Source organism: Dendrobates tinctorius, unplaced genomic scaffold (genome assembly GCF_039654945.1).
Source record: "Dendrobates tinctorius isolate UK_male_01 unplaced genomic scaffold, ASM3965494v1 ptg000281l, whole genome shotgun sequence".
NCBI classification, from domain to species: Eukaryota; Metazoa; Chordata; class Amphibia; order Anura; family Dendrobatidae; genus Dendrobates; species Dendrobates tinctorius.
Window position 1 is genome coordinate 2,919,725 of NW_027361948.1, and position 24,476 is coordinate 2,944,200.

A 24,476-nucleotide genomic window follows, 5' to 3' on the forward strand; every position below is an offset into this window, starting at 1 on the left:
GCTTCCACAATTCAAACTGAACAAACTATTACATAGATTCATTAGACCTTATGCAACAGGGGCATTTACTTTTAAAATTCAAGTCAGAATGGCTGTATAATTCATATGTTGCAATAACTATTTTAGGAGTCCAGCTATAGAATAAAATACGAGTTCAAAGATATTCAGTATCGGCCTTCCTAGCCTAATTGAAGAGTGTGCGTATACAGTCATGGCCAAAAGTTTTGAGAATGACACAAATATTAATTTTTACAAAGTCTACTGCTTCATTTTTTCTAATGGCAATTTGCATATACTCCAGAATGTTATAAAGAGTGATCAGCTTAACAGCAATTACTTGCAAAGTCAATATTTGCCTAGAAAATGAACTTTATCCCCCAAAACACATTTCAACATCATTGCAGCCCTGCCTTAAAAGGACCAGCTAACATCGTTTCAGTGATTGCTTCATTAACACAGGTGTGGGTGTTGATGAGGACAGGGCTGGAGATCAATCTGTCATGATTAAGTAAGAATGACACCATTGGACACTTTAAAAGGAGGCTGGTGCTTGGCATCATTGTTTCTCTTCTGTTAACCATGGTTATCTCTAAAGAAACACGTGCAGTCATCATTGCACTGCACAAAAATGGCCTAACAGGGAAGAGTATCGCAGCTAGAAAGATTGCACCTCAGTCAACAATCTATCGCATCATCAAGAACTTCAAGGAGAGAGGTTCCCTTGTTGCCAAAAAGGCTCCAGGGCGCCCAAAAAGACCAGCAAGCGCCAGGACCATCTCTAAAAATTGTTTCAGCTGCGGGACCAGCCACCTGCAGTGCAGAGCTTGCTCAGGAATGGCAGCAGGCAGGTGTGTGTGCATCTGCACGCACTGTGAGGCGGAGACTCTTGGAGCAAGGCCTGGTCTCAAGGAGGGCAGCAAAGAAGCCACTTCTCTCCAGGAAAAACATCATGGACAGACTGATATTCTGCAAGAGGTACAGGGAGTGGACTGCTGAGGACTGGGGTAAAGTCATTTTCTCTGATGAATCCCCTTTTTGATTGTTTGGGACATCTGGAAAACGGCTTATTCGGAGAAGACCAGGTAAGCGCTACCACCAGTCTTGTCTCATGCCAACTGTCAAGCATCCTGAAACCATTCATGTGTGGGGTTGCTTCTCAGCCAAGGGAATGGGCTCTCTCTCAGTCTTGCCTAAAAACACAGCCATGAATAAAGAATGGTACCAGAATGTCCTCCAAGAGCAACTTCTCCCAACCGTCCAAGAGCAGTTTGGCGATCAACAATGCCTTTTTCAACATGATGGAGCACCTTGCCATAAAGCAAAGGCGATAACTAAATGGCTCAGGGAACAAAACATAGAGATTTTGGGACCATGGCCTGGAAACTCCCCTGATCTTAATCCCATTGAGAACTTGTGGTCAATCATCAAGAGACGGGTGGACAAACAAAAACCATCAAATTCAGACAAAATAAAAGCATTGATTTTGCAAGAATGGACTGCTATCAGTCAGGATTTGATCCAGAAGTTGATTGAGAGCATGCCAGGGAGAATTGCTGAGGTCCTGAAGAAGGGTCAACACTGCAAATATTGACTTGCTGCTTTAACTCATTCTAACTGTCAATATAACCTTTTGCTACTCATAATATGATTGCAATTATATTTCTGTATGTGATAAAAACATCTGACAAACACACATAAAAACCAGAGGCCAGCAGATCATGTGAAAATATAATATTTGTGTCATTCTCAAAACTTTTGGCCATGACTGTACTGAGCAGTGTGAGAACTCAGCAGCAGGAGGGAGACTGAAGAGCTGTCAATTCAGATAGATGAGTAGAGAAAGAGTTCTAATTTCATAAAGGAAGTAATAGACATTCAGACATAAGTTTTCAAAGAATATACAGCATTGTTATTAGGTCTACTACAGCTCTTTAGCAATGTATAGTGCTGTGCAAATTAATTGGGACAAAAACATTTTTTGAAGTAAAATCGTAAGTTGGTTACCTGTCAGTGATTCAAGCCAGTTTTAACTGCTTTGAACAGGCACTCACACCTGTTCAAAATAGTTAAAATTGGTTTGAATCACTGACTGGTAACCAGCTTATGATTTTACTTAAAAAAAAGTTTTGTCCCAATTAATTTGCACAGCACTCTATAATGTTCGCACTGTGAAATTTATGGACGGATCTGCTGTAATATCAGAGTTTTCATAGTAGTTACTAAGTAAAACTATGGAAAAATATTATCAAAACTAGAAGAAATAACAAAAACGAAAAAGAATCTAATAATCAGCTACAGAAAACAACATAAATGTCACAACAGAATTTATAATGCTAAAATTGGGCATTTCATTCAGAGTAGAGAGAAACCAACAGATTTTTTTTTGCAACTTTCAGTTTTTCAGGTTTGATTTGTCATACTAAATTGTATGGTCATGGAGGAGCTGTTACAAATACTATTTTACACTGCGGAATGCTCTTAATGCTGCAAAATATATAATGTAGCATTTCTGAAATGTATTCTTTCACTATTGTGTTTCTAAATATTCCTTCACGGAGATAGTTAATCCTCCTTAATCTCTATATGCTGTTATAAGGGTTCGCACCCTACCAAACATTAATGATGCAGGTTTCTAAGCCTGTTTACGCATCCTTAGCTTCAGAAGAGTTTTTCCTGCTGTTACAACCAAAAATCCGTTATGACCGTCATATAGAAAATGTGCATTTTATGATATGCTTCACATTACATATGAAGAGCATCAAATCCAAAGTACAACAGCCATAGTGACTACACTTTTAAACTTTGGTTATCCAGATATTTTTAGACAGATTCATGGAATGCGAGTTTTTAAATTATTGCTTTTTTTGCACATCTGACTCCAGTCCTTGTCTAGAGTAATCTTTCTGATGGCTTTTTATTTTACTTTGGCTTAGATGAAGACAAAAGTGCAACATTTTAAAGCATAAGAGACTTTTTGAGCTAAAAAGTTGCAAATATGGTTAAAAACAAAAATAAATAACATTTTTGCTTTTGTGCCAAATTCACGACCCACATGTTCCATTTTGATGACTTTGGCACAAAAAAAATCAGTGCATACCATAAGAGAAAAAAAAAGAATTGTAAATTAAAAAGAATTTCAATTGATAAATTGGGTCCAAAATGTTTACATATTAAAGCGTGCAAACAGTAAATTTGTTAAACCGTGACATATCAGAATGCTGTGAACATCTTCTAAACTTCACATTTCATACACTGAATAGTCAGTAAAAGTATGTTCCAAAGTAGAAAGTGAACTACTTTAAATGACTGCCGGTCAAGGGATATTATGCATTTCATTCCGTTTTATGAGGCATCTAAGCGCAAGTTCATTAACACAAAGTTAAAACTTCGAAAGGTCAAAATCTCACAGGGTATTTCGGGGCAGAAATCTATTTCCTGCAGAAATTTCTCTGAATGTTGGTACAGATAAATGTCAAGAACAGAACTAAGTCCAGCCAAGACATGTATCCTGAGGGAAAACTCATTTAATCTGCCATTTTCTCATACTGGCCAATTTACCAGCTTACATCTCCTGGGTGCACTTTTAAAACACATCAGGTTTTCTGGTACAACATAAACAAAAGCAATCAGCGTAGCATTTGTACTTATTTTATACGGTTATGGCTGCGGTATAATTCACTTGAAAAGCCGATGATTACTACACAAAGTTCATTTTTAAATGTGAACTATGGTACATTTATGTTTCTTTCTTGGTGTTTCTCGGAGGAATCAATAATAAGGCAGTTTGATGCAGTTATGATTTCTTGTTTTTTATAACTAAAGAGATTCTAATATTAAAAAGGAACTGTATTACACTTACTTAATGAAAAATATTAAGATTTTAGAGTAATCCGTGGTTGATACCTTTTAATGGCTAACTGAAAAGAATGTAACAAATTGCAAGCTTTCGAGACTACTGAGGTCTCTTCTTCTTTAAAACCTTTGTAATCTCGAAAGCTTGCAATTGGTACCATCTTTTCAGTTAGCCATTAAAAGGTAACAACCTCTGAGGACTCTCAAATCTTAATATTTTTCTATCTACTGGCTAACATGGTACAAAGATACTTACATAAAGAGAAACTCCAGTACCATGAAAAAATCTCTCCTGCTAGCACCCTGAGGATCAACAATCATTTTCCCTGTAGAAATGCAGATCATAGGAGTGCCAGCAGCATGATAAGTGTACTAGTAGGTGACCATTCCTATAAATGTTCCAAAATATTTACATGCTAACAGCAGTGCTCACTAAATGAAATAAGGCTTTGGCAAGCAAACATTATGAATAAAATCTCTTAAACAATTAATCCAAGGCCTTAATTAATGTACCGTATATACTCGAGTATAAGTCGACCCAAGTATAAGCCAAGGCACCTAATTTTGCCACGAAAAACTGGGTAAACTTATTGACTCGAGTATAAGCCGGGTATGCATTGTCCCATCATCCCCACCCTGGTATGCATGTCTCCCCAGTCCCTTTTGTTGTATGCATTGCTCCCCCGTCACTGTCCTTGTATGCATGGCTCCCCCATCACTGTCCTTGTATGCATAGTTCGTATTAAAAAAATCCTACTTACCTTGCCTGCGCGCCCTCGCTGCATCTTGTTCCAGCGCCAGCAACTCTTCTGGCCTAGCGATCACGTGGCCCCGCTCATTAAGGTAATGAATATTCACTCCAAGCCTATGGGAGAGGAGAGGTATGAATATTCATTACCTTAATGAACGGGGCCACGTGATCGCTTGGCCAGAAGAGCTGCTGGCACCAGAATGAACAAGACGCAGTGCGGATGCACAGGGAAGGTAAGTAGGATGTGTGCTGGATGCCGGCAGCTTCTGTTAAAGCATAATTGTATTTTAGGTCAAAAGCTGCAGTGACTATTCATCCATGCTTGCCAACCTATTGTGTATTAATAAACTATAGTACTTGTTGGTTGGAAGTCACAGAAGATACAAAAATATCTACCATATATTGTATTTTAGTAATCCACAATAGTTGTAGGTTTGAAGCCACAGAAGATACAAAAGAGACTATAATGTACATGAGTACACTTCAGTGCCTATTGGTTGTAAGTCACAGATTATGCAAAAGTGTCTACAGTATATTGTATTTTAGCAATCTACAGCATTTGTTGGTTGAAAGTCACAGAAGACACAAGAGAGAAACTATATTGTATATACAGTTGTGTGAAAAAGTGTTAGCCCCCTTCCTGATTTTCTATTCTTTTGCATGTTGTCACACTTAAATGTTTCAGATCACCAAACAAATTGAAATATTAGACAATGATAACATAAGTAAAGACAAAATTTAGTTTTTAATTGAAGGTCTTTATTATTAAAGGAAAAAGACATCCAAACCTACAGGGCGCTGTGTAAAAAAGTGATTGCCTTTAAACCTAATAACTGGTTTGGCCACCCTTAGCAGCAACAAATGCAACAAAGTGTTTGCAATAACGGGCAATGAGTCTATAACAATGCTCTGGAGGATTTTTGATCCACTCATCTTTGCAGAATTGTTGTAATTCAGACACATTGGAGGGTTTCCGACCATGAGCCACTTTTTTAAGGTCCTGCCATAGCATCACAATCAGATTAAGGTCAGGACTTGACTAGGCCACTACAAAGCTTTAATTTTGTTTTTCTTAAGCCATTCAGAGGTGGACCTACTGGTAAGTTTTGGATCATTGTCCTGCTGTATAACCCAAGTGCGCTTCAGCTTGAGATCAAGAACAGATGGCTGGACGTTCTCCTTCAGGATTTTTTGGCAGAATTCATGGTTCCTTTTACCACAGCAAGTCTTCCAGGTCCTGAAGCAGCAAAATAGCCTCAGACCATCACACTACAACCACATTTTACTGTTGGTATGATGTTCCTTTTTTGAAATGCTGTTTTATTTCTTTTCCAGATGTAATGGGACATACACCTTCCAAAAAGTTCAACTTTTGTCTTGTCAGTCCTTAGAGTATTCTCCCAAGAGTCTTGGCAATCATCAAGATGTTTTCTGACAAAACTGAGACAAACCTTTATGTTCATATTGCTCAGCAGTGGTTTTCGTTTTGGAACTCTGACATGCAGGCCATTTTTGCCCAGTCTCTTATGGTGAAGTCATGAATACTGACTTTAACTGAGGCAAGTGAGGCTTGAAGTTTTTTAGATGTTGTTGTGGGTTCTTTTGTGACCTCTTGGATGAGTCTTTGCTACGCTCTTGGGGTAATTTTGGTCGGCCAGCAGCTTCTGGTAAAGTTCACCACTTTTCCATGTTTTCACTATTTGTAGATAATGGTTATCACTGTGGTTTTCTGGAGTCCCAAACCTTGAGAAATGGCTTCATAACCTTTTTCAGACTGAAATATATCAATTACTTTGTTTTCTCATTTGTTTTCAGAATTTCTTTCGAGCTCGGTATGATGTCTAGCTTTTGAGGAACTTTTGATCTATTTCACTTAGTCAGGCAGGTCCTATTTAAGTGATTTCTTGATTGAAAACAGGTGTGGCAGCAATCAGGCCTGTGTGTGGCTAGGGAACTTTAACTCTGCTTTACAAAGATGTAATAAACCACAGATAACACTGGGGAACGCAATTTTTTAGGAGTTAGGTCAGACAACTGTTCTTAATTAATTTTTGGATGCTGAATCCAGAAATGATCTCAGTTTTTCTCTATCACGTCAAGTTTTTGAACTATAGGATTTTTGTCTTCTCAAAAATATGTAAACTACTGTACCTAAAAAGTTTTTTTTTTTTTTTAAATAGTACAAATATGAACAAAAAATGAAATATATAAGAAATAGGCATGACAAATATGTTTTTTAACACTATCATGTTTTTTACAAAGGATATATATATATATATATATATATATATGCAAGTATTTAAGGTAAAAATGTACATTTATAGCTTTTTCTGGAGTGTTTAACTTGAGGACAATCACGTTTGATGCTCCAGCAATAGTCAGCCATCATATGTACATCCCATCTACCCTGGTAACGGTCTTCCATAACCTTCAAATCTTGGTGAAATCGTTCACCTTGCTCATCGCTAACAGCACCAAGATTTTCCGGAAAGTTGGCAAGATGGCAATGCAGAAAATGTAGTTTAATACTCATGTTGCAACCAAGCGCTTTGTAGCTCTCCAATAGTTTCTGAACAATTTCTTTGTAATTACTTGCACGTGTATTTCCAAGAAAGTTCTTGACGACGTCTTTGAATGATAACCAAGCATTCTTCTCAAGATCTGACATAGTCCCGGTGAAATGTTGATCTTTGATGAGCTGTCGAATTTGTGGACCATCAAACACACCAGCCTTGATTTTTTCAATGGACAGTCCAGGAAGTGCCAACATGATGTACTTAAAACAGTCGCCATCAGTTGGCAATGCTTTTACAAATTGCTTCATGAGACCTAGTTTTATGTGCAGAGGTGGGAATAGTATATTCTTCCTGTCAACAAGTGGCTGATGTAGAATGTTAGGATCTCCAGGTTTAAGACCAGATCTTGGAGGCCAATTCGACTCAACCCAATGCTTTTCTCGAGCTCTGCTATCCCACATACAGAGAAAGCAGGGATACTTTGTGTACCAACGTTGCTGACCAAGAAGGAAGCAAACCATTTTAAGGTCAACACAGATGATCCAATTGTGTGTGTCATATTTCAATAACTCAATAACTCTCTTTACATCTCCATGTTCTTCACGAAGAGAGACAGAATGCCCAATAGGGACTGCACCAAATAAATTGCCATTGTGCAGAAGGACACACTTAAGACTCCGCTTTGAGCTATCAATAAACAGTCGCCATTCATTTGGATTGTACACTGAAAGCCCTAATTCTTGTAGTAAACCAGGAATATTATGGCAAAACACAAAACCGCTGTCACACCGAAAGTACTGCAAAAATGTACTTTCTCTAGTACGAAAGTATGATACCTTCGCTCCTTGTTCAAGTAACTGTTTCTCATTCAGCCTTGATGCTAGTAATTCTGAAGCTTTTTTTGTTAAGCCCAATTCACGTGCTAAATCATTTAACTCGTGCTGATCAAATCCCTTATGAACTGAATCCTTGTGACTTTCAAATTCTGCATCATTGCTGTCACTGTGTTCGTCAACATCACTCAGAACTTCTAGAGATGGTAGCTGTTTGAAAACTGGCACTGGAATTTCAGCTGAATGAGGCATTGGTCTGATAGCTGACGATAGATTTGGATATTCTATTTTACTTTTATTTTTCCTGTTAAATCCTGATGTTTTCACTAAACAGAAGTAACAGTCTGTGGAATGACTTTTTTGCTCTCTCCACACCATGGGGATACCAAATGCCAACTTTTCACGTGTTCCTTTGGTCCACATCCGTAAACTCTCGACACACTGCTTGCACACTATGTGAGGGGCCCATGACTTATCTTGATCACCGAGTTTTACTTTAAAATATGCAAAATATGCTTGTTTGACAAATGCACTGATGTTTGCCCTTTGAACTGGAATGGTGAAAACACCACAAATATAGCAGAAGGAGTCAGGGTTGTTTAGGCATTTACGACAAGAGGAAGAAGGAGCAGACATGATCTGAAACAAAGGAAATATGTACATAAGTAAATAAAACACTGAAATGGAAAGTTACAAGCTTTGAAAACTAACAAAGAAAAAAATCATAAAAGATATATAAATTACAACTAAGCGCCCAATGTAAAGAGAAAAGCTATCACAAATCCTATTTATTCCTACTATGATACATTTTTTGTGTAAAGATATTGATAATTATTTTAATTTAAGAATTAAAACCAAAATTGAACCAGAAGGGAACTGAAGGTAACTGTACAGTCACCGTAAACAATGTTTCTGTTTGTTATCACTTTCACCCCAATAATCCTTCACTTTCTGCTAATTCCCCTAATCCCTACTCCTAGTAAGGAACTGTTCATCTCTTCTTCAATCCTCCCCATCCACCTCACCTCCGCCTCAAAACTGTTCCTTAACATACAATCCTCTGTCTCCAAACACAGACAGCCCCCTCATGCCCTCTCCTGCTCCCACCTGCTAACACTTTCTCTGCTTCTTCTCACTGCTGGTGATATCTCTCCAAATCCTGGTCCTCCTCACCACATTCCCACAGTCATTTCTACCTCCCATCCACGCTCTATCACAACCTTCCGTAACCTCTCCAACCTTATACCCATTCACCCAGCCCCCGCTTCCCCAGTCCCACTAACAGGAGCTCTGTGGAACGCTCGCTCTGTCTGCAACAAGCTTTCCTACATCCATGATCTTTTTGTTACTACCAAACTCTCCTTCCTCGCCATCACCGAAACCTGGCTCACCCCTTTTGACACAGCCTCTCCTGCTGCACTTTCGTATGGCGGCTTCCACCTTTCTCACACCCCCCGCCCCAGCAGCAAACATGGTGGAGGAGTTGGTTTTCTCCTGTCAGATACCTGCTCCTTCACCCCAATCCCACTGCCACCCTCTGTTACCCTCCCTTCCTTTGAGGTGCACTCTGTGCGCATCTACTCCCCCTCCAACCTCCAACTGGCTGTCATCTACCGCCCCCCAGGGCCAGCCACCACCTTCTTTGACCACTTCACCACCTGGTTACTTCATTTCCTTTCCGCGGACATCCCTACCATCATCATGGGCGACTTCAACATCCCCATTGACACTTCCCTCTCAGCTGCCACTAAACTTCTATCTCTCACTTCCTCCTTCGGCCTCACTCAATGGTCTTCTACAGCCACCCACAAAGATGGCCACACACTGGACCTCATCTTCACCCGCCTCTGCTCCCTATCTAACCTCTCTAACTCACCTCTTCCTCTCTCTGACCACAACCTGCTCACATTCTCTTCCCTCTTCACTCCATGTCTACAATCCTCACCCCACAAACTTTCACACCCTCGCAGGAATCTTAAACACCTTGACCTACACTCATTCTCTGAATCCCTCCTCCCTCTTACAGATATAAGTTCCTTACACAATGCGGATGACGCTGCCGCTCTATATAACACCACAATAGCTGTAGCTTTGGAATCCGCTGCCCCACTTACACATACCAAAACTCGCAAAATCAACAGACAGCCCTGGCACACCAGCCTGACCAAAGAGCTGAGGCGAGCTTCCAGGGCTGCTGAGCGCAGATGGAAAAGATCCCACTCCAACGAGCACTTCATCGCATTCAAACAGTCCCTCACTACTTTCAAGACCACACTCGCCACAGCTAAACAAACCTACTTCTCATCTCTCATATCCTCCCTGTCTCACAACCCTAAACAGTTATTCAACACCTTCAATTCTCTCCTCCGCCCCCCAGCACCTCCTCCCTCCCCACTCATCTCAGCTGAAGACTTTGCCTCATTTTTCAAGCAGAAAATTGATAACATCAGGGACAGTTTTGGTCAACAACCCCCAGAGCCCTTCCTCCCGACTTCCCAGCCCTCCACCTTCAAAACCAACTTCTCCACCATTACAGAAGATCGACTCTCCACTCTACTCTCAAGATCACATCTCACCACCTGTGCACTCGACCCGATCCCATCCCACTTCATCCCAAACCTCACCACAGTCTTCATCCCAACCCTAACCCATCTCTTCAACCTATCACTAACAACTGGTGTTTTCCCCTCAAGCTTTAAACATGCCTCCATCACACCTATCCTCAAAAAGCCCTCTCTTGACCCATCCTCTGTATCTAGCTATCGCCCTATATCACTTCTCCCATACGCCTCCAAGCTACTGGAACAACACGTCTACCTTGAACTGTCCTCCCATCTCTCTTCTTGCTCCCTCTTCGACCGCTTACAATCTGGCTTCCGGTCACACCACTCCACTGAAACAGCCCTTACTAAGGTCACCAATGACCTCTTAACTGCCAAGAGCAAGCGACACTACTCTGTCCTCCTCCTCCTGGACCTGTCGGCTGCCTTTGACACAGTGGACCATTCCCTATTATTACAGACCCTCTCATCCCTCGGCATCACAGACTTGGCCCTCTCCTGGATCTCATCATACCTAACAGACCGGACATTCAGCGTCTCCCACTCAGACACCACCTCCTCACCTCGCCCCCTATCTGTCGGAGTCCCACAAGGTTCAGTCCTTGGGCCCCTGCTGTTCTCTATTTACACCTTTGGCCTGGGACAGCTCATAGAATCTCATGGCTTTCAGTATCATCTTTATGCTGATGACACACAGATCTACATCTCTGGACCAGATATCACCTCCCTACTAACCAGAATCCCTCAATGTCTGTCCACTATTTCATCCTTCTTCTCCACTAGATATCTGAAACTCAACATGGACAAAACAGAATTCATCATCTTTCCCCCATCTCACGTGACCCCCCCTACGAACCTATCAATTACAGTAAATGACTGCCCACTCTCCCCAGTCCCACAAGCTCGCTGCCTCGGAGTAATCCTTGACGCTGATCTCTCCTTCAAACCACATATCCAAACTCTTTCCACTTCATGCCGACTTCAACTCAAAAATATTTCACGCATCCGTTCATTCCTCACCCAAGAATCTGCAAAAACCCTAGTCCATGCCCTCATCATCTCTCGCCTTGACTACTGCAACCTCATGCTCTGTGGCCTCCCCTCAAACACTCTCGCACCCCTCCAATCTATTCTAAACTCTGCTGCCCGACTAATCCACCTGTCCCCCCGCTATTCCCCAGCTTCTCCCCTCTGTCAATCCCTTCACTGGCTCCCAATTGCCCAGAGACTCCATTACAAAACCCTAACCATGACATACAAAGCCATCCACAACTTGTCTCCTCCATACATCTGTGACCTCGTCTCCCGGTACTTTCCTGCACGCAACCTCCGATCCTCACAAGATCTCCTTCTCTACTCCCCTCTTATCTCCTCTTCCCACAATCGCATACAAGATTTCTCTCGCGCATCACCCATACTCTGGAACTCTCTACCACAACATATCAGACTCTCACCTACCATCGAAACCTTCAAAAAGAGCCTGAAGACCCACCTCTTCCGACAAGCCTATAACCTGCAGTAACCACCGATCGACCAAACCGCTGCACGACCAGCTCTACCCTCGCCTACTGTATTACCACCCATCCCTTGAAGATTGTGAGCCCTCGCGGGCAGGGTCCTCTCTCCTCCTGTACCAGTTATGACTTGTATTGTTTAAGATTATTGTACTTGTTTTTATGTATACCCCTCCTCACATGTAAAGCGCCATGGAATAAATGGCGCTATAACAATAAATAATAATAATAATAATAATAATAATAATTATGAGGTATTGGGAGCTGTACACACCTCTCACCACACTGTCTCAGTTGTGACTACTCTTACAAGTTGCCACGTAGCTCTATATGAGTCGAATTGTACTCAGATAACAAGTCTTATTACAGAAATCAGTGCAATTGTGCTTCTATGGCAGGTAAGTTGAGGAGGAAAAACTTGACGTGATAGAAAAAAACTGACTACATTTTTGGAATCAGCATGCCAATTTTAGTATAAATCAGCTCAAAAACCTAACTCAACAGAATTTTTTTTTCAAATTGTTCCCCAGTGTAATTTGTTTTATAAGGGGGGTGGGCAATCACTTTTTCACACAGTGCCCTGTAGGTTTGAATTTCTTTTTCCCTTAATAATAATGACTTTCATTTACAAACTGCATCTTGTGTTTTCTTGTGTTATCTTTGTATAATATTTAAAGTTGCTTGGTGATCTGAAACATTTAAGGGTGACAAACATGCAAAGGAATAGGAAATCAGGAAGGGGCAAACACTTTTTCACATAACTGTAAGTACATTTCAATGACTGTTGGCTGGAATTTACTGAAGAAACAATAGGGTCTATATTATATGGTAATAATCTACAGTACTTGGTGGTTGGAAGTCACAGATACAAAAGGGTCTGTAATGTATATAAGTAAACTACAGTGTTTGTTGGTTGTAAGTCACAAAAGATTCAAAAACAACAAATATGTAATATGAGTAAAGGAAGAGTGTATTATAGAATTGTTCATTGAATAGCATATATAACAGTGAACGGCACATAAAGATTCTATGCAGATAAAAATATGACTTATCCAGCACATTCAAGTAAGAAATGAGGACTTCTTCACCTCAAGATGCACATTAAAACATTTTTTAAGGCAACAAAAATTGTTATTAGCAGTAGATATCTACATCGAAGCTTTAAAGTAATACCTACATTGTCTTAAAGGATAAAGCAACTCTCCATCAACCTCTTATGTGACATCATAGTAATAATTATCATTAGTGATGAGCAAACATGCTCGGATAAGGTGTTCTCTGATCACGCTCATGTGCTAATAGAGTATCTTCAGCGTGCTCAAATACTATGTTTGAGTCCCTGCCTCTGCATGTCTCAGGGTTATTCAAAAGCTGCAACACATGCCGGGATAGCCTTATAAACAGGAAATCCCTGCATGTGTTGCAGCTATCAAACAGCCGTGAGGCATGCCGCCGCAGCGACTTGAACATAGTATTCGAACACGCTGAAGATACTCTATTGGCACATGAGTATGCTCGGATAACACCTTATCTGAGAATGTTTGCTCATCACTCATTAGCATCACATCTTCTTCCCGCCTAGAACATCAACGTTGAGAAATGTATGTAGTTTGTATAGAATATACTTATTTTATGATCAACTCTATTGTGCATTATATGCACAATGTTTCCTATATGTTTTGTTTAAAAATAAAAATATCAGAGAAAAAAAGAGAAGAAGGACTTTGCCCTACACCATTGGCCGATATTTTATCATTCAGCTTGATACTGTCACTTACCAAAGTTATGCCTGTTATATGTATTTTTCCAAACTACAATAAGTACTAATGAGCTTTGCTTAAGAATGTCTTCATACAATAGGTAAAGAAAAATCCTGATTACTCACGTAACAACCTGCTAGAGATAGATGGTCATTTTGTTCTTCTGTAGCACACACTGACATTGTGCCACAATGAACATTTGAAATATCTATCTTGTTGCCTGCCTACTGCTGGATTTGGAAAGCTGGCCTCTAAACCCTTCCTCTTAAGAACACTAAAAGCAGACAAAGGTCTTTGTAATTCTTTCTCAGCCAATCATGCATCGCATATTTCTTTTCCTCTCTGGTTGCAGCTAAGAAGTTTAGAAAGAAAGAAGTGAAATCAAAGACGGTGCCTTTCTATGCAGGCTGAAAGTCAACCAAGCCACATGGTTACGAAGACAGAGTGAGATTCTATCTTACTCTCTGTAGACGTCTTGAGTTACCTGAGATCTATTAGCTATAATTCAGGAGACTTTGACTAAGAAAGGTAAACCCAGGGTCAATCAATTACACCGTGGCTGAGTGGATGGATTATTTTGTGTTCTATACCCAGAAAGAGGTGGTCCCAGCTTATCCTCATTATTAAGACATTGGGGGATTGTTACACTTTGTTACTTCATATTATGCAAGAAATTTACAGTATGAGATACAAGTGAGATGATTACAAAAAATATCACAAGCATTTGCAGGGATGACAACCTGGTAATCTTTTTTCTGGATACAAGGAGAAGTGATATTAAGTAAATATTCTCATTTCCAAGATCCTATCCCAATATGTAGGGGGTGTAATAATATTAGCAAATACCTCCAATCAGAAATATCGTATAGTTCTTCTTATTCGCTATGTCACTTAACCCATGTGTAGGGCATTGCAGTAGCATTAGGTATCCATGGTTACAACCACTCATATAGTGACAGTTAGTTGTTAATGGTCATAACCATGAATACCCAAGCTACAACAATGCCCTGCACATGGGGTAAGTGACATAGCTTATCAGATCAACTATACTACATTTCTAATTTAAGGCAATTGCTAATATTGTTGTTATTGCACCCACTACATATTAGAAACCAAGAGACGCTATAGGAGAGAAAGCGCCATAGGGTCTTATCAAATGATTATTTCAAGTTGTCCATAAGTTTGCACTCACCTGATAATTCTTAATATTGAGGCATATAAGCTCATCAGAGTTGACAGCTGCTGCGGATCCATAGGTCAAACCAATGATCAATTCATAAAAATAGAATTGGAAAATTTGTGGACATCATCCGCGCTGCAGTACAAATAACGGTCCAGGTGTGTAGAAAATAAAAAATGGTGTTTTATTCTCAACAAGTTTTGAAGTCAATAGGACTTCTTCCTCAGGAGATGCTATAATTCACTCCTGAGGAAGACGTCCTATTGACTTTGAAATGCATTGAGAGTAAAACACCATTTCTTATCTTCTACAATCCTGGACCGTTATTTGTACTGCAATGCGGATGATGTCCACGAATTTTCCAATTCTAATACCCACTACATATTGGGATAGGATTTTGGAGATGGGAATACCCCTTTAAGTTGGTGCAAATGCCACCAAATGCTTCTTGAAATACTTGTCAAGATCCCAGTGCATCTTTTTGACCTGCACATCAGAGGTTAATGTCTTGAGCTCAGTGCAGGCTTTGACCTGCATGCCTGGGGTTAATTATTATAGCCTCTCTTTGGATCAGGGAGAGCTTTTTATAGCCCTGAGAAACTCCAATCCCTGTCAGCTATACTTTTTGCCTTTGGCCGAGTGTTTTGACCCCTGTGTGCCTGTTCGTTGTCTTATAGCTTGCTTATATGGTTCTGATCCGGTTCTGTCCCCGTTGTGAGTTTGCCTGTTGATTCTGTACTTTATATCTGCTTCTCTGGTTTCTTACTTCTTGGCTATGTCTTGACTATCCGTTCTGTCTAGCCCTTTGGTAATTGTTGTGCTATCGCAAGCTTTGACCCCGGCCTGATCTGGTTTATGTCCCTGTTTATGCCAATTAGTAACTTTGTGCCGTAGTTACCATTCTAGGAGTTTTCCTGCAGCTCCTAGCTCTTTGGAGTTTAGGCCACGCCCCCAGCAGTCACGTGCTTCAGGTCCTGTGGTTCTGAAGCACGCATCTTCTCTGCTTCTGCCTGCTCCACAGGTATCTCTGAGCACAGTTTGTCTTACTCAGGACACACGCACTGGCTCAGTGAGCAAGTGCAGTGCGGTGTTCCTGACAATACTATGTTAACCAAAAGATTCATAGATAGCTACATTGCTGCAATTTGTGGTACACAATATACAATTATTTAAAGGAGTTTTCTGCCCTCAGTAAGTGAATGGCTTGTTTGGTAGTCAACATCAAGTCTTCACTTTTCGCAAGAATTCAACTTAATGTCATTTTATATGAATCATTAATATTATCTTCATTAATTGACAAGAAGATAACATTCATTTCTTGAAATTTTTTGAAACAGCCAGTACTAAGGGTGTTTCTGGTCTCTAAAAAATTTTTTTTAGAATTACTGTTTTAAGGAATTCAGAGTTCATAAGAGGGGAGACCTTCTCCCATTTTGGATTGTTATCCAGCCTTTGGTGTGGAGTATGACTACAAAAAGCATCCAATACTCTGAAGGACCAGGCAAGTCCATGGATTACACAGACTGGTCAGTGTTTTCAGGTGAAATGTTTAATGCTTCATTTCTCTAGTTGCAGTGTTTCACCACAGATTACAGTTTATTAATGAGGGTGCCTGTAAAGGTGCATCCTGAGGGTGTCATATTATCAGGAGCTGTTCCATCAAAAACTAATCATCAGAAAAAACAACTCTTTTAATTAACACTTAAGATAAAAAATATTCAAATATGCAAATGCTAAACGCTGGATCAAAGTCTAGTTGTGACAATACTAGAGTATATCTACTTTATAATCAATTTAAGTGCCAAGTTCCACCCTATACAGGGTGCAGGGTTACTGGTTGCCCTAAGGCTCTAGAGCCTAAGGGGAGTCTCTGTTACAATGCCGCATCACAAAACACCACTATTATAATAAAACATGTTAGGGGCTGGGGTCTTCTTACAAACTTTACAGTGATAAACCAGGAGCCATCCATTTTAATTACTTATTTATGTTATGCATTTCTATTATGCGATTTTCTCAGACGAAAAGAACTGCTCATAACCAGTGATCTCCACAATGGATGTAAGTCTCTGTTAGTGAAAAAGTTTAACCTTCAGTTAGTGCACCCTGGAGATCAGTATAAAAGGCCAACACATTTGTTTCAAGGAGAAGATGCATCTGCATCTCTCATAGGTCTATGAACATGACCAGAATCAATGAATAAGAAAAACTTGTACTGTTCTGTCAGAGAGTAGATGACTATATGGCTACAAAAAGGTATCATGGGGCTGGTAGCCACCCTACATGATAAGGGTTAAATATCCTACACAGCAAGGTTACCACAAGCTACTATTATCCATTATCATGGAGCTTTACACTTCTTTCCATTAGGTTAAACAGCTACCATGGGAGTCTTCAATTAACACTAAAGGGAAGAACAGTAAGGCTTCGTCTTCTGCAGACTTACTTTACTTTCTTACTATCCCTATTAAGATGTTTTATGAAGAAGACACTGGAAACACATTTTATTTTCACATGTTTTATACAAGGCTTACATATGGCAACTTTATAGAGCCTTATTAATTGGACAATATTAACTATTAAACATCATTAAATGTTAAACAACACATGAAAAGTTGAACAAATGCTATAAATCTCATGAATCACCGAATGAATGGAATTAAACCAGCTTCCATAAGCAATGCTGGTCAAGGTAGTTTTTAAAAAAAGATTTTGGAGAATATGAGAATCACAAATTACACTTATATAGTTGAAGGAACCCTCCAGATTACATTAATACGATGCATTATGTCTAGTACAGGGTCCAAAAAAGAAAATAACATGAAAATGAAAAGAATACCAAAAAAGAGCACTTGTTCATGCAGCAACTCCTCAAGTCCCCCCATAACACAGTGGATCAGTTTTCCCAGCTTGTTCCTTTACACCACTGATGTACATCACCTCTATTCATGACATCATTTCTCAAGAGCAAGTCCACCCTATGTCCCGGTAATATGATGCCATTCAAAGCACAGAATATTCAGGTGTCATATCAACTTTAATCTAACGGGGTAAATTTACTATTATGTGTGTCACTTGACTATGGCATAAACAAGGGGAACATCTTGGAACATATTAGTGCAAATTGTCACATGTTGTTTTATACTTATTTATTACACTGTTTGTATTTTGTACCTCATTGGAAAAAAGGGTATGGCTTTGCAAACAGTGACCATGGCTGAAGATTTGTCAATGTGCACTGAGCAGGGTCGGTTTTAGACAAAGTGGGGCCCTAGGCAAGAGCTTAAAGAGGGGCCCCAAATGCTAACATTGTAAAATCATACATTTAGGTTACATTACATGAACAGTTGGCAGAGGGGCCTGGAGCCAGTGCTGGCACTGTGGCCCCCATATTCAGGGGCCTTATATCAGCCGACGGGTCTGCCACTATTAGCATTACACAGGAGCGTTGCTAGGGTCAGAAAAGATTGGGGGGCCCAAGCCCCAAAGACAAAGAGTTGTCCCCAACCCCCTCTTAATTTTTTTTTAACACTGCAGATAACACAGCAGGGCTCCCAACCGTCCTGGATCCAGGGGGACAGTCCTGATTTTGACACTCCCACCTGCGGGATTGCAGTTTTCCACACTGCAAATCAGCCACCACACCCACCTGTCATTGCAGAAGGGGCTGTGTACCGATCGCCATACAATTCTGTCTATGCACAGCAAACTCCAGAACAGAAGCCCTCACCGGCTCACATGACTGTGACCTCATCCTATGTAACACCAGAGATAGCAATGATAACTCTCTGAGAACAGAATATAGTAGATGTCACCTGTAGTCCTATGTAACACCACAGATAGTCTTACTCTGAAACGCTATGGCTATGTTCACATGCATTTTTTTCAGTAGCCAAAACCTGTTCTATTGGCAGTAAAAATGTTGTGTTCAAAACACGTGTTTTTCAGCTTGTTTTCTGGTGTTCTTTACACTTTTTTCAGCTTTTTTTAAAGTGAGGATGTTTGCTTTGTCTACAGTATGTTTAAGGCCACGTTCACACGTTGAGTATTCAGTCAGTATTTCACATCAGTATGTGCAAGTCAAAACCAGGAGGATGAGAAATCCAGAAGTGGTGACGTGTTTCTACTATACTTTTCCTCTGATTGTTCCACTGCTGTTTCTGCATTACAAATCCTGACGTGAAATACTGTCCAAATACTGAACGTGTGAACGACACTTAATAGTTTAATTCACCAAAACCACTTAAAAAATTGCAGCGAAAAATGCCGTTGCAATATCTGCAGCTTTCTTTTTTATATTTTTTCATTGCTTTCTACGGGTGAAAACACACTGAAAGAAGTGACACGCTGCAGATATAAAAAGTGCTACAGTTCTGAAATTCAGTCAGAAAAAAAACAAGCGCATGCAGATTTCAGAAATCTCATATGTTTTGCTGGCACTTTAAAAAGCAGCTTTTGGCCACGTTCATATGCAGAATTTTTGAAGCTTTTTCTTGTGCAAATAAGAAGTTTACAGCATTTAATAGCACAAGCAAAGACTGAGATTTTCAGGAATTTCCTGCACCCCCTTTTATTTTCTCCTGACTGAATTTCACAACTGTAGCGTTTTTTAAATCTGTAGCGTGTCACTTCTTTCAGCAATTTTTTTCACCTGTAGAAAGCAATGAAAAAGTTTTAGAAAAGCTGCAAATGTCGCAACGTTGCTTTTCGCTGCGTTTTTGGTGAATAAAATGAACTTTATTAAACATGTACTGTAGACAAAATGAATACTATACAAAAAAAACAGCAAAAGCTCTAAGGGTCTGTGTCCGCAATCAGTAAACTGGATGCTGCGTACATCCACAGCATCCAACCCGCAGCGGCCAGATGTTACAGCATAGTGGATGGGATGAACACATGTGGAGTCACCTGCGTAAGATGGCAGCACTTTAGACGGAGCACATGTCCACTGCATCCAAAGTGCTGCCATTTCCGGATCGTCTGCACATACCCTAAAAAAGTGTGTGTTTTGAAAGCAGTGTTTTAACTGCCTAGAGAGCAGGCTTTGGCAGCAAAAAAAAATGCACCAAAAATGCTGATTCAAGTGCACACTTGCACTATATATATGTATATATGTATGGTTTATCCTTATTATTTCACATGGGAATTCATTTATTTCTATATCATAAATCCCCTGATTCAGCAGACAATATCCCTGTCTTGTGTCATCCAGACAGTAGTGACAGGAGGTCGCCCTGTCACATTACAAGCAGTGATTAGTGACTGGTCAGAGCCAATGCTGATCGCTGCTGTATGTGGCTGTGAATCTTGATCCTGTAGCGATCAGCACAGAGCTCCGGACCACTGTGAGTAAATCACTGTACTCTCACCTGTTATTGCTGCTCTTACCAGGTTCTGTGGCTTCACTTAGGCATATCCCTTCTCAGGACAGTGCTAGGAGCAGCCATGATCAGGACTCAGGAGGATACATACAGAGCTTCAGGTATCTTCCTGGCTATCACTGTGCTGTAATCGGCCCCTCCCCCTCGCTCTCAAATTTTAACCTAACTGCAGAGAGAAAGAGACAGGGGGGCTCAAGGGGCTTTGCGAGAGACACTCCAAGACTTCAGAGCAATGCACAGCATTATTCGCTGCTGTACAGCCTCTGGGCACTTGATAAATGCGCTGCAGATGCAGGGGGCCCCCTGTGTAGGTGGGGGCCCCAGGCATCTGCCTGGTCTGCCTGTCCCAAACACCGGCCCTGGCACCGAGGTAGTTTAAAATTATACAAAAGTATATGAAGAGGCACCACATGTATCATCCCACATGAGCCATTGTGATAAATGTGTCTAAGTTTACACTGTCTATATATTGGACCTGATTAGTAAATCTGTCCCTACGTGACTTTCCTTGCCTAACGCCTTCCATATTCTTCCCCTTGCGGACATAGCATTGTTCCATGACAGCCCTTTTGTCTGGTTATTTGTCCTGTACTGCATGTATTGACAATAGGACAATTGAATGATCCAGTCTTGATAACCTAGTTCCAAGAACTGTCAATTTCATTTGCTTTTCCGGAAATGATATTTCTAGCATATTTGACACAACTGGGACTCTGTTCAGCATTTCTGATAATTGTACAATATTCTAGACCCATGTAAATCTGTATGTTGGCATGTAAGTGGCATTTTCCCTCTTATCACACATTTTCCCTTCATTAGAACACATTATTGATTGCTCCTTCCAACAGCACTCTACTCCTTATTGCTCATTCTTTCCTAGCCAGCCATAACCTTTGTGGTCAGGTTCAGTGATATACTTGTGTCCTTGAAGCTCTCCTTCGTCTGCCAGTTGTATGAGACCAAGGCACAGCATCTACTTCATGCCAGCTAATGTTTAGACCTGGCAGTCTCCTGTAAATCCCATGAGAATTTGGCAGCAGCCAAGCTCCACGATTTCATTTCACACCATCTAAATGATTTATCAGAGTCTTTATATGGGCCAGGATTCAGAACCGCTTTTTAAGGTCCTTCCAAAGGGTTTCAGTTTGACTAATTGTGATTATTTGTCATTTTTGCCTGCATAAATAAAATGAACAGTTTTGGCTATAAACTGGCATGAGACAATAGTGTTATTTGGAAATAATGGACATGTGCAATGCAGTTTTAGGGGGTGCTGGCCAATGCATCTGGAGAATTAATCATGTAAAATATAGGATTTCAGCATGATTGTGCCTCGGCAATGTAATGAATGCTGGTTTTATTTCACTAAAAAGGAAACAATGTCCCACTATATATTAGAAGCTAAAAAGAGTAAGGTGTTTAAAGGCAGCAATGAAATCAAACTGAATTATAGAACTCCATTACCAGAAATATCTTTTCTTACCTTTAATTCAGAGAGTTGAATTTTATGGTTTCAATCTAATTTTAACCCCTTCCTGACATGCACCGTACATGTATGGCGCATGTCGTGTACCCCCATTTGATATGGGCTCGGGTGCTGCACATGTCAACTGTTTTGAACGCGCCCATCGGTGAACCCATCACATGATCGTGAGTCACCAATGGGTCAGCATGACAACTAGAGGTCTCCAGCAGATCTCTATGGTTGTCATAGCTAGATTGCTATGAGCGCTCATAGCATGTGAGCATTTCTGCTACACACAGGCGATCTGATCATCACCTTTGTGTAGCAGAGGTGATTGGACAACTGCAGCTTCTAGTTTCCCATGGAGACTATTGAAGCATGCAAAACGTAAACAAAAAGTTTAAATTATTAAAACAATAAAAAATAGAAGATCAAATCACCCCCTATTTGCCCCATTCAAAATAAAACAATTTAAAATATATATATATATATATATATATATACACATATTTGGTATCGTCGCTTTCAGAATCGCCCAATGAAGCAAGCCGTAAAAACAATTAATCCAATCGGCAAACGGTGTAGCAGACAAAAAGTCAAAATGCCAGATATACTTTTTTTGCATTAAAATGCAATTACGAGTGATCAAAAGATCATATCTACACCAAAATGGTATCATTAAAAACGTCAGATTGGCACACAAAAAATAAGCCCTCATCTGGCCATGAAAAATGGAGACACTATAGGTCTTGGAAAATGATACTTTTTTTTTTTTTTTAAATTTTGGATTTTTTTTCACCAGTTAAAAAAAAAAACAACAATCTAGACATGTTTGGTATCTAGGAACTCTTAATGACCCGGAGAATCATAATGGCAGGTCAGTTTCAGCATTTGGTGAACATGGTAAAAAAAAATCCAAAAATCAATTGTATGCTTTTTTTGCAATTTCACTGCACTCAGAATTTTTTTCCCATTTTCTAGTACATGACATGGTAAAACCAATGGTGTTGTTCAAAAGTACAACTCATCCCACAAAAAATAAGCCCCCACATGGCCATATTTATCTAATATATAAAGCTCAAAGTGTGTATGTATGTGTGTGTGTGTGTGTGTGTGTGTGTGTGTGTCCGGGATAGGCATCCGCACCGTCGCAGCTACAGCCACAAAATTTGGCACAGTCACACGTCTGGACCCCGAGAGCGTCCTAAGCTATGTTGTGAGGTGAAATTTTAACCCCGCGCGTTCCAATTCACCAAACAGTTTTGCCCCTATCTACATACTGGGGAAAAAGTGTGTGTGTGTGTCAAGCCCCGCCCCTCATTATGATGTCATAATACCCCTATTTGCATAATGGGGAAGCAGTGTGTGCGCATCAAGCCCCACCCCTCATTATGATGTCACAATGGTTGCCATGGCGACGCTGATGTCATCATAGGTTGCAAGTCCCGCCGCTCATTATGATGTCATAATGGTTGACTATGGAATGGAGGATGTGTGATGGGTATATGGGCACTGGACTATGGGATGGCGGATATGTATGATGGGTATATGGGCACGGGACTATGGGATGGAGGATATGTATGATGGGTATATGGGCATGGGACTATGAGATGAAGGATGTGTGATGGGTATATGGGCACGGGACTATGGGATGGCAGATATGTATGATGGGTATATGGGCACGGGACTATAGGATGGAGGATATGAATGATGGGTATATGGGCACGGGACTATGGGATGGAGGATATGTATGATGGGTATATGGGCACGGGACTATGAGATGAAGGATATGTGATGGGTATGTGGGCACTCGACTATGGGATGGCAAATATGTATGATGGGTATATGGGCATGGAACTATGGGATGGCGAATATGTATGATGGCTATATGGGCATGGGACTATGGGATGGAGGATATGTATGATGGGTATATGGGCACGGGCCTATGGGATCGTGGATATGTATGATGGGTATATGGGCACGGGACTATGAGATGGAGGATAATTATAATTTGCTATAACTAACCACAGTTAGTTACTATGCTCGGGCAGCGCCGGGCTCTTCAGCTAGTGGAAAAATAAAAAAGTTATGGCTCTGGGAAGAAGGGGCGTGAAAAAAACCCCACAATAATGAAAAAGGGCTGCGGCATGATGGGGTTACTCGCTTGTCTGGTTTGAGATGACATATTAGCTTTTTGGACATACAGTACTTTTGGCTACAACCATGAAGAAGGAAATCATCATCTCCGGCAGGCATTTGTTATAATAACAAACAAACCGCACGTTACTCACAATCCCCGGGTCCACCGGTGAATCCCTTCTGCTCTTAATGTCCGGTATTGGCTGCAGCACTGACATCACGCTGTGAGTGTGGCAACCAATCAGTGAGCTCTTCCCATGTATAGAGAATGCCGCAATCAGAGCCACTAAGCTCATTGATTGTCTACCATGTTGTCAACATTATGCCAGCACTGCAGCCGATATTGGGAGCAGCAGCTGTGACTCAGTTCTGGACCAGGGGATGGTAAGTAAAGCAGAGTTTGTTTGTTTTTCGCATTAGAGTGCAACATTTTCTGAAATTTTCTGAAAGTGGACACAGGTAGAGTGCGTAACAAAACAGCAGATAAAAACAGTTACCATCCATTTACTCAAAGCCATAAATGT

At 40.5% G+C, this 24,476-nt stretch overlaps 1 protein-coding gene across 2 annotated transcripts in view; it reads right to left on the bottom strand.

The window, feature by feature from the left end:
• The window catches only part of PLXNA4 (plexin A4), a 1,025,959-nt gene that overhangs the window by 411,744 nt on the left and 589,739 nt on the right, over window positions 1-24,476 (bottom strand). The window contains exon 6 of one of the 2 annotated variants that reach the window (XM_073559905.1): window positions 5,341-8,591. The exons of the other annotated variant lie outside the window; for it this stretch is intronic. Within the exon in view, the coding sequence (XP_073416006.1) occupies window positions 8,552-8,591 (40 nt within the window). The 3' untranslated portion in view covers window positions 5,341-8,551. Of the gene's footprint in view, window positions 1-5,340; window positions 8,592-24,476 lie in introns of those variants that run through there. 2 annotated transcript variants of the gene reach the window in all.